The 12107-nt window shown below is 40.8% G+C and overlaps 1 protein-coding gene across 1 annotated transcript in view; it reads left to right on the top strand.

Annotated features, from left to right (window-relative positions):
* The first annotated feature begins 811 nt into the window (after positions 1-811).
* The window catches only part of LOC131954140 (putative N-acetylated-alpha-linked acidic dipeptidase), a 55981-nt gene continuing 44685 nt past the window's right edge, over positions 812-12107 (top strand). Inside the window, exon 1 of the mRNA XM_059317669.1 lies at positions 812-1091. Within this exon, the coding sequence (XP_059173652.1) occupies positions 1057-1091 (35 nt within the window). The 5' untranslated portion in view covers positions 812-1056. The remainder of the gene's footprint in view (positions 1092-12107) is intronic.

Raw genomic sequence — 12107 nt, 5'->3', positions numbered from 1 at the left:
CTCTAACGTTACAGCAAGTTTGTGTTTTAGGTATGTTAAAACTGGGTGGGGATTGCAAGTTGGGGGGTCTCAGAGTGAGGTCATAAAGTGATGAGATTGTGTGACTCGAACAATACCGGAACCCCTTTAACAGACTTTGTAATAAACCTAAATCTAAGTAGGACCCCTGATTGATGCGACCCCTGATTAATGCGACCCCTGATTGATGCGACCCCTGATTCATGCGACCCCTGATTAATGCGACCCCTGATTTAACAGAACCTGGGAACATGCAGTGATAATTTCTTCCATAACATGCGTGTAATTTTGTGCGTGTTACAGCTAAGAAACAATTTACCTTTCGTGTAATGTGTAACAGGTAAAAATCATCTTACCTGTAGGCTCATCCACGCGTTCATAAATCTAAATCATCAAAGCTTTAATCGGCAAAAACTGTGAATCAAGATGGCGCCGTAATTAACAACACCTGCGTTTAGAAATTTGATTCGTTGCATTGTTTTGTTCAATTGCCACAGAAACATTTTTATGTGCTGTGTTTAAAACCTGAAACAAACTTTCAAAGTTAGCAAATCGTGTGGGATAAAATACACGAATTCACTGGGAAAACGAGTGTGGCTGTGAGTGTTAAAATAACAGAATTCTTTAATTTAACATTTCGTGCTGGTGAGTTGATGTTAACACTTTGTGCTAGTGAGTTGATGTTAACATTTTGTGCTACTGAGTTGATGTTAACATTTTGTGCCGGACGAGTTGATGTTAACATTTCGTGCTGGTGAGTTGATGTTAACACTTTGTGCTAGTGAGTTGATGTTAACATTTTCTGCCGGGCAAGTTGATGGTAACATGTAGACTCATAAAAGTGTGCGATGGCCGCGAACCCGCGACTTTCATATGGCTGTGGTGTGTTCTGTGTTCCACGACAACGATGCCTCTGGTGAAGGTGCCTCGCCACTCGGCCACCAACCACCCGATCTAACAGTAACTTCCGGTACCACCAGTCGAGGCGTGCATACCCGGATTACCACGTGACGTCATCGATACAGCCTGTGATCGAGTATGTCATCGATCGTGGCGCTGATGTTCGGCTGGGGGTAAGACTAAAGCGTAGATTTTCTTGTGAGTTATTTCATGATTGTCTCCCTCTACCATTGATTTCTCGCTTCATCATTTTTTATCTCCCTTTATCACGGGTTTCTATCTTTAGTATAGTTCTTATTACTTAGTTATTTTTTTCTCTTTACTAAATTTGTCTCCCTTAACCATGGTTTTTTTTATTTTTTACGAAAATTGTCTCCCTTTAGCATGTTTTTTTCTCTCTATAGTTGCCTCTCTTTACTGTAATGTTTCTCCCATTATCGTTGTTTCCCTTTAGCCGTCTATATATTTCTAATTCTGTTTCTCTAGTAGTTCTTTCTGTGTTGTTGTCGTCTCCCTTTTTGTCACACCTTTCCTCCAAATTACTTCCCTTTAATCGATTTTTTTTTTAAATGAAAAATATTTTAACACAAACTAGTTCCAATTTACAAACCATTTGACTATGACACGTTGATGGTGCTATTGTAAAATTACATTTGAATATATTAAAAACGTTTTGTTATTTTAAAAATTCTGGCACCAAAGTCTTGCTTGTAATGGTGTCCCCATATATGCTGTCTAGTGAACACTCTAGCAATAGTTCAGCTATACTTACAAAACTGTATGTGCCAATCCTACCTTCTCTCTAACTCTCTACTCAAACTTTACCAGTATCTCCTACCTTCTCTCTAACTCTCTACCCAAACTTTACCAGTAGCCCCTACCTTCTCTCTAACTCTCTACTCAAACTTTACCAGTATCTGCTGTTTCGCACTGTAAAAGATGACAATACATCGACCACTTCCTGTTTCTTCACATATAAAATATTGCCGCTGGTTCTCTATATGTATTACAATTGTTATTTTAAAAATTATTGATTCCGTGAAAAGTTATGTGTGCAAGTGTCAAGGGACATAACCATGATTATGTAATACAAGAAACGATGTAACAAACACACATACACACGTCGCATAATCTCGCTACACAATATTTACTTTTCATAGTCGTTACATGACTACCATGTAAGTCTAAGGAGAACAATCACACATCACTGGCGATTTGGTAGAAATCTTACTCTCGTATACCCATTCACACATATCACTCATTAACTCACGACTCATTCACACACCTCACTCATTAACTCACGACCTATTCACTCATTAACTCACGACCCATTCACACATATCACTCATTGACACACACGACTCATTCACACATCCACACATTAACACACATCTCACATTTCACATCGCGCTCACACATTCACACAACTGTTTTCTTCTCACATTTTACTCTCCCTAGATACCCACATAAAAAGTGTGTACCTTTAAAAAAAATGTACCCCCCCCTCCCCCCGCACATCACACCAAAAAAAAGCTATAGGCTACAGATACAAAAAACCGTAAAACTCCGAAAAAACAGTCCACTCGACACAAACATATTCCATTACCCCCTCCCTCCATATTGATCTGGTGAGCTTTAGGGGGCTTCAGGAAACTGTTGACGGGCACATTCTGCATCAAGTTTCTTTTTTAATGGGCAGTGTATGGGGCATAACATAGCGTAAGTTTCCCGTTTAATGGGGAGTGTATGGGGCATAACATAGCGTAAGTTTCCCGTTTAATGGGGAGTGTATGGGGCATAACATAGCGTAAGTTTCTTTTTTAATGGGCAGTGTATGGGACATAACATAGCGTAAGTTTCTTTTTTAATGGGCAGTGTATGTGGCATAACATAGCAAACGTTTCTTTTTTAATGGGCAGTGTATTTGACATAACATAGCGTAAGTTTCGCTTTTAATCGGCAGTGTATGGGGCATAACATAGCGTAAGTTTCTTTTTTAATGGGCAGTGTATGGGACATAACATAGCGTAAATTTCTTTTTTAATGGGCAGTGTATGTGGCATAACATAGCAAACGTTTCTTTTTTAATCGGCAGTGTATGGGGCATTACGAACTGAAAGTTTCACTTTTATTGGGCAGTTTATTACTGGGGATATCATTAGGTTTGAGAAGGCTTCAAGGCAATTTTAGTTTCACTAGCAAATTGTTCTCAGACAATTGAAATGGTGTTTCGAGATTAACAACCTAATGAGGATTATCATTGCAAGATTGAACGTACAAAACTAAACTACTTATCTTTTTTGGTTTAACTTGTAGATCTTAGAGCTATAACAACTAGTTCATACCAGGCTATGTATAATTTTCAAATCGTGTTCAAATCGTGGTAGATCGACATGAAAGTTTACACTCTTAAGGCCCAACACCTGTTGGCCACATTAAGACCCAACACTTCGACTGTCGGTGTCAAATTACCGTTTTAACAGCTGGATAATGGTTGTCATGTAAACAACTGATTGTTGTCTAACCATAACTCCACCCTATATTGTTTTTGTTTGGTTAAACTCTAACCCACTGATTATCTTTGTGAAGCTGAACTCTGGCATATTATCTTTGCGAGACTCATTTTAGCTCATAGATTATCTTTGTAAAACGGAACTCTAGCTCAAGATTATCTTTGTGAGGCTCATTTGTAGCACAGTATTATCCTTGTGAAACTGAACTCTAGCACATAGATAATTTCTGTGAAACTGAACTCTATCACATAGATTATCTTAGTGAAGCTGAAATCTAGCACATAGATAATCTTTGTAAAACGGAGCACTAGCTGAAGATTATCTCTGTGAAACTGAACTCACGCACATACATTATCTTTGTTAAGCTCAGCTTTAGCTCATAGATTATCCTTGTCAAACCATACTTCTAGATAGCAACATCAAACTTTCTATAGGCGGGTCCTTTATCTCCCCGAGATTTCTGGATACCCTGTTGATACCCCCACACAACGCCGTGTTAAAATATCCCCCACACACCCACACATCCCTCATTCTCAGGGTTTAATTTTAAGACTGGTCAAATCACATTGTTGAATTTTAATTTTTTTCCCTTCAGTGACGTCATAGAATTGCATCACGAAGGGAAGCGATCCGCGTGTGTAAACTAGCGCGCATGCGCAGAATAACATGATCGATATTTCTTTTGATGCGAGTGCTTAAAAATAAGGGGCGTATGTTTTGAAGACTTGGGGCAAGTCTCTGGAGGATACTTGATCTTTTGTTACTTCCGCATCCGTCAGCACAAACATGTGTAGATCACAGTTTCGTGGTTTTCTACAAGGTACAACTAGCTAAACTTACAACTAGCTAAACTCACAACAACTCAAACTTACTTACAACTACTCAAACTTACAACTAAAAATATGTGCAGCGCTACTACGGTACTTGTACTTGATCTACAAAAAACAACTACAAACGGCCACTTGCAACATGCATCAATGCCTAGCTACTATCTATTCCGTCTATTCAACAACGCCTTTCTTTCATTTAGTGTGTGTCCATGTGTCAGAGTGTGTCCATGTTCTGTCAGTGTGTGTCCATGTTCTGTCAGTGTGTGTCCATGTTCTGTCAGTGTGTGTCCATGTTCTGTCAGTGTGTGTCCATGTTCTGTCAGTGTGTGTCCATGTTCTGTCAGTGTGTTTCCGTGTTCTGTCAGAGTGTGTCCAGATACCTAAGTATGACCACACGCACTGGGCCCAATGCCTTTCGACGCCATGCAAATAAACGACACCTATAAGCCCACACCCCCCAACAACTGCTCTATCTTTCATGAAGCCCCTCCCCCAACAACTACCGTATCACCTATTAGCCTCCCACCCCACCCCCAACAACTAGTGTATCACCTATAAGCCCCCACCCTCAACAACTACTATATCACCTATAAGCCCCCCCCACCCCCAACAACTAGTGTATCACCCATAAGCCCCATCCCCCCGCCCCCAACAACTAGTGTATCACCTGTAAGCCCCCACCCCCAATAACTGCTCTATCTTTCATGAAGCCCCCCTCCAACAACTATCCCCCATGAGCCCCCCCTCCTCCAACCACTACAGTATCTCCCATGAGCCCCCCCCACCAACCACTACTGTATCTCCTATGAGCCCCTCCCCCAACAACTACTGTATCTCCCATGAGCCCCCCCCCCCCAACCACTACAGTATCTCCCATGAGCCCAGACCAAAAAATCGAAACCTCTCATAGATCATCTAACCCCTGTCCTGTAAGAAATTTCCCCAGCTATCAACACAAAAAACACTTTGTAGATTAATTTCTTTAAAAAAAAAACTCCTCTGTTATCTCAATAACAGCCCGAAAATCTCCAAAATGAGAAAAAACAGTTTCTTCCTCGGGCTAAAATGAGAATATTTTTTTCTTCACTGTTTGCCCCCTCTAAAATATCCCACCAAATTTGCCGCAGATACGGTGTTTTATCATAGGACACAAAAACTGTCCTCATAGGCCCGGTCACTGTGACCCGCTTCCTCACGGTCACGTGACCATTCTTATCACGCGAGCCCGCGCGCTACAAACGAGCGGCATTAATTAATGATCCACGGTGAGATAATAATTATTGAGTCAAATTGGATTGAACGCGCTATTCGCGGTAAAAAAATATAATTGCACGTACATTACTCACGTGTAAATATTTATTGCGATCGTTTTGTCGCACTTGAACCGGTAAAAAATGGCGCATGCATTTTTCGCTTTCAATCCTTGTTTAACTTTGTTTCCATGGAAGTTGTAAGAAATTTTGGTTGCAAATGCTTTCACACATACAACTAATATATATATATATATATATATATATATATATATATATATATATATATAATATATATATATATATATATATATATATATATATATATATATATATATATATATATATATATATATATATATATATATATATATATATATATATATATATATATATATATATATATATATAAATATAATTGTATATGTATATATATACATATATGTCTGTATGTATATCATTGCCTACACAAGCTTAAGCGTGAAATGCACGCAATGGACATCCATTGTGTTACACCTAACTACCGAGTGAGTACACTGTCTTAAGTAGGTCAACACGTGTACAATCTCCCATCACTGACCACTCCCACCCCCACCCCTCCGCCCCACCTAGCACCCACCCCGGCGTGAAGTTAATGATACATTATGGTAAAAATTGGCTCAGTTAATTCCCGAGAGAAAGCTTTGTGGAAAATTGAATTGAGTTTTTAGCCCATCCATTCTTCTGTGTCGGGGAGTCGGGCTGGGCTGTGTGTAGTGTGTGTAGTTTGTGTTTGTGTGTGTGGGTCTAGTTTGTGTGTGGTGAGGGAGGAGGGATATTGGGGTTGGTAAATTGGAATAGGCTTTAGGGAGGTTGGGTGGGTCATGTTAAGATATAGGGGAGCTTCTTCACAACACCCGAGACTAGTTGTGTAGATTTACCGGCGTTTTAGAGAAGGGATGTTCTTTGTAGTAGGGGACGTTCTTCGGAGTAGGGGAGGTTCTTTGGAGTAGGGGAGGTTCTTTGGAGCAGGGAGGTTCTTTGGAGTAGGGAGGTTCTTTGGAGTCAGAGAGGTTTTTTGAGTAGGGGAGGTTCTTTGGAGTAGGTGTGTTCTGAGTGGACTCGCATAAGGAAGTCTTGAGGCTGTGGGAGGTGGGGGGGGGGGGGGTAATCTACAATGAGTGACCTTTGTGAAGAATTTATTATTAAAATGCGCTAAGAAAATGCTCGAACGGTTCGTGAACATTGGTTGCGAATGGGTTAATGGTTAGAGTCTGTACAAAGTGAGCAGCTTGATTATGTGTAAAATTAATTAATAAACTTGCCCTTTTTGCACTCGATGTGTATTTGTGTGTGCGTGTGTGTGGGTGCTAGTGTGTGGAATCCTGGTTAGTGCTCTTGCTGTGATCTGAAGCTAGTACACACCAAGACGTTGAGATTGATTCAGCGAGTCATTAGACGCACTTAACCCATCTATAAATATTTATGTCGAACACAACACAAGGAGGAAAACTTCGTGAAGCTGTGAGATGACTTGAAGCATAGTGTTGGCTTCAAGCTGGCAGCTTCTGCTTCCATATCTCGCATTCATTCGCCTTGACCTCCGTATTTGAGATCACTCCATATATATATATATATATATATATATATATATATATATATATATATATATATATATATATATATATATATATATATATATATATATATATATATATATGTATGTGTGTGTGTGTGAGTGTGAAAGTGTGTGTTAAGGAAAGTGTGTGTACATGCGGGTTTATAATAAAAATATATTTCTCCCAAAATCCCAATACGTCAATACTTTCCATATGCTTTATTTGATTATCTGATACTTGTTTTTTCATCCAACTTCCGATAGCCCATACCCCACCCATTTACCCCACCCCATCTTGCGCCCCCCCCCCCCCCCTGCCTGTAATTGTATTGCTGGATCTAAGAATCAAGTTACGCTGATGGCGACTTCTATAGACACACAGGACACAGCTTCAAATGGGATAGGACATTCTCTAGAGTTTGTCTAGCCTGTGGTGGTGTTCTGTACAATGTTCTCTAAACTTTGTGTTCTGTAAAATGTTCTTTAAACTTTGTGTTCCGTACAATGTTCTCTAAACTTAGTGTTCTGTACAATGTTCTCTAAACTTTGTGTTCTGTACAATGTTCTCTAAACTTTGTGTTCTGTACAATGTTCTCTAAACTTTGTGTTTTGTACAATGTTCTCTAAACTTTGTGTTCTGTACAATGTTCTCTAAACTTTGTGTTCTGTACAATGTTCTCTAAACCTAGTGTTCTGTAAAACGTTTGTACAAAGTTTTATGCCGTGTTCTTTACAATGCTCTGTGCAATGTTCTGTCATTTTTCTGTAATCGCAATGTTCTATACAATGTACTGTACAATGTTCTATAAAATGTTCAGTTTAATGTACTGCACAATGTACTGTACAATGCTCTGTGAAGACAGTGTTACATAACTCTGTACCTTTATCAAAGCGCCAGATCTCTAGCCCACCGAATCACGTGACTTCTACAGTGATATTCCAACTACTTTGTGGTTACTGTGTTAGTAGCGTTAAATAATAACAACACTGAGTAGTGTGGGTACAACTCTACCAGTCATTTGGTAACAGTTACGTTAAAGTCCTTTAGCTCTGTAAAATTTGCCTCCATTAAGTAACAGCTATATTGAAACACGACTTCCTTAAGTTCTCCAGTACTAGACCACAGCCTTAAGTTCTCGAGTACTAGACCACAGCCTTAAGTTCTCTAGTACTAGACCACAGTGTTCTCCAGTACTAGACCACAGCCTTAAGTTCTCTAGTACTAGACCACAGAGTTCTCCAGTACTAGACCACAACCTTAAGTTCTCTAGTACTAGACCACAGCCTTAAGTTCTCTAGTACTAGACCACAGCCTTAAGTTCTCTAGTACTAGACCACAGCCTTAAGTTCTCCAGTACTAGACCACAACCTTAAGTTCTCTAGTACTAGACCACAGTGTTCTCCAGTACTAGACCACAACCTTAAGTTCTCTAGTACTAGACCACAGCCTTAAGTTCTCCAGTACTAGACCACAGCCTTAAGTTCTCTAGTACTAGACCACAACCTTAAGTTCTCCAGTACTAGACCACAGAGTTCTCCAGTACTAGACCACAACCTTAAGTTCTCTAGTACTAGACCACAGCCTTAAGTTCTCTAGTACTAGACCACAGCCTTAAGTTCTCCAGTACTAGACCACAGCCTTAAGTTCTCCAGTACTAGACCACAGCCTTAAGTTCTCTAGTACTAGACCACAGTGTTCTCCAGTACTAGACCACAGCCTTAAGTTCTCTAGTACTAGACCACAGCCTTAAGTTCTCTAGTACTAGACCACAGCCTTAAGTTCTCTAGTACTAGACCACAGCCTTAAGTTCTCCAGTACTAGACCACAGCCTTAAGTTCTCCAGTACTAGACCACAGCCTTAAGTTCTCTAGTACTAGACCACAGTGTTCTCCAGTACTAGACCACAGCCTTAAGTTCTCTAGTACTAGACCACAGCCTTAAGTTCTCTAGTACTAGACCACAGTGTTCTCCAGTACTAGACCACAACCTTAAGTTCTCTAGTACTAGACCACAGTCTTAAGTTCTCTAGTACTAGACCACAGCCTTAAGTTCTCCAGTACTAGACCACAGCCTTAAGTTCTCCAGTACTAGCCACAGAGTTCTTTAGCACTAGACCACAGTTTTCTAGTACTAGACCACAAGCTGAGCAAGTCAAGCCACCGTTCAGGTCCCCTGGGCCCCCTGGCCCTAATCAGACGTCATTGACTGATCACCAGGCTACGACCAGCGAGACAATGCCGGCACAAAACACGGCTGTGTTACTGCTAATTAGATTGGTCACTGCGGTTGGCTAATTAGCGAATATAATCACCGGACAGCGGAAACAACCATCGCTTAGATGTACTATTATTAGATGTTCTATTATTAGCTGTACAGTTACATATGATTACAGAGTTGGATATTCCTTCAATCGACGTTACGAGCCGGGGAAAAGATAGTCGTTTTTTTGCCTGACATTTGAAAAGTTAAATCAGATTAAAGAGTCGGAGAAATTAATTTAAAAAAAAATACTTTAATCTTAACCCAGACTCAGATATCCATTAGATTATAGACTGTGAATTCACCTGTTCGTAATAGAAGCTGTCAAAGGATTAGGTTTTAACATCGTTTAACCCTAACGTTACTTTAATGGTACCAAGAGTTGCCATTCTTCAGTCATGTCCCCATCATACCATGATATTCCCTGACTTCAAATTAATATAGCGTCGTGCATATTGATAAAGTTGCTATGGGGAAATGAAACATTATCACACACACAAAAATCTGTCTCCGGCTATTAATATTCATCATTTCATTTATTTTTTGTGCGGTGAAACTGTGATGCGGAATAATACATTCACATTACGACCAGATGCCGTTACTGCTGTGTGTGGTTGCATGGGTTGTCCTCCCCTGGTCGTGGTGGTAACGTACAATGTCTGGGCGTTTGTTAACCCCGTCCACCCCGACCCCACCCAAACAGATTGCATCAACTGTTACATCTGATGGTGTATCCTTACATCTGATGGTGTATCCTTACATCTGATGGTGTATCCGTTACATCTGATGGTGTATCAGTTACATCTGATGGTGTATCTGTTACATCAGATGGTGTATCCTTTACATCTGATGGTGTATCAGTTACATCAGATGGTGTAATTGTTACATGTGTGTCTGCTTACAGTGACACACATGAGTACGTTTATATCACCTGCAGCGTGATATATGACCCGTCTATGACATCTTCTGTCATGTTTAGACATCATCTCACATCTTGTGACATTATCCCAACATCTTGTAACATTATCCCAACATCAGCATGTTTTCTGCCATGTCCTCTCTCTCTGCTGCCACCACCTTCGATATTTTAGCACACCATCTTACTATGTGATCTACTAGAACATCATCTCATAATGTTTGACGTTTTACCACATCATGTGACGATGTTTGACCATATAGGACACTATCCCTAGACTGTGTACTACCCCTCCAGGTCATAACCCCCTTGTCAGCAAGCTCTGTTTATTCTAGGAGATGGACGTTACATTGGGGATTGATATCAACCAACAAACCCTAGACATTGGGGATTGATATCAACCAACAAACCCTAGACATTGGGGATTGATATCAACCAACAAACGCTAGACATTGGAGATTGATATCAACCAACAAACGCTAGACATTGGAGATTGATATCAACCAACAAACGCTAGACATTGGGTATTGATATCAACCAACAAACGCTAGACATTGGGTATTGATATCAACCAACAAACGCTAGACATTGGGTATTGATATCAACCAACAAACGCTAGACATTTACTCTCAAGTTTAAAAGCGGAATTTTACCGGAAGTCTCCACCATTCATTGCGTGTGCCCCGAACGACCCCTTTCCCTGACGTCGCTTGAAAATAGCGAGGGTTGAACCAAAAAGGCCAACATTTTGACATGGTATAATTAATTCTCCACCACAATCGGACCCAATTTCACTTAAAATGACTACTTTAAGATAAGTTAACGGATACAACCTCGGTGGTACCATCAATACCATCCAACGTAACACAAGCGTTCCCTGACGAGGTCAAGTCGGGCGGGCTAGACTTGAGAGATGAGATTAAAAGTTATTACCTAAAGCTGAAAAATTGATCTGGCAAGGTGGGAGGCGGGGAACATTTATTTGGCGGAGACGAGACCAGTATCATCGCGAGCAAACATGGCCGTCAGTTGAGTAGCTAGACACTACTAGAGGGGCTCGCGGGGCCTGGGGTCGATACTCCCCCACCCCTGGGGCTTCTAGCTGGGAAATTTATACACACTTTTTTGTTTGTCTGTCGCCCGAAAAGTGGAGTCGAAATAGTTTGAAGAACTTTCGGCCGGGTTCTTGTTGAGTGGAGCCACGTCTTCTTTTTTTTTTCTTTTTTGTGAAGCTCTACAGGTCAAAGCGTCTTGTCATGATGTATTTTGGGGCTTTTTATTTTGTTCTGAAATATTGAGTGCACTAACTGTATACACTAATATTCAGTTTAGAAAATACCCCCTCCTTACTCAGTCTATAGTAAAGATATCAAAAGATTTGCGAGTATGTGTTGCAGTGATCTTCAAGAAACGCCCGAGTTTTGTCCATTAAGATATACAATGTATATATGTAATGTGCGTGAATGTGTATATATAAACATGTGTGTGTGTTGAAGGTGTGGGGGTGGGGTTCAGTCATTAGTCCATCACAGTAACACGCCTGCTGTTTCTACCTCCGTGTGAAGGAGAGCGACGTTATTTAAAGCAGAAGCTATATATTTAAATCAACTGTCACACGAGTAGCGACCTCTGGCGGCCCGACCCCCGGCCCCGGGCTGATTGCTTCTGTCAATATTCATGGGCGGCCCCTCTTCTCATTTTACACCTTGTGCGTCCTGCCCGGGCTGCGATCGGCCTGAGATCGGCCTGAGATCGGCCTGAGATCGGCCCGAGATAGATCTGTCGGTGATAGACGGGGTCTGACTAGGCGGAGATCGACGGGG

This window comes from Physella acuta, unplaced genomic scaffold (assembly GCF_028476545.2).
Source record: "Physella acuta isolate Inbredline_101_S28 unplaced genomic scaffold, ASM2847654v3 ptg000975l, whole genome shotgun sequence".
NCBI lineage: Eukaryota > Metazoa > Mollusca > Gastropoda > Physidae > Physella > Physella acuta.
The sequence above is the reverse complement of the archived record's forward strand: the minus strand, read 5'-3'. Positions and strand labels throughout refer to the sequence as shown.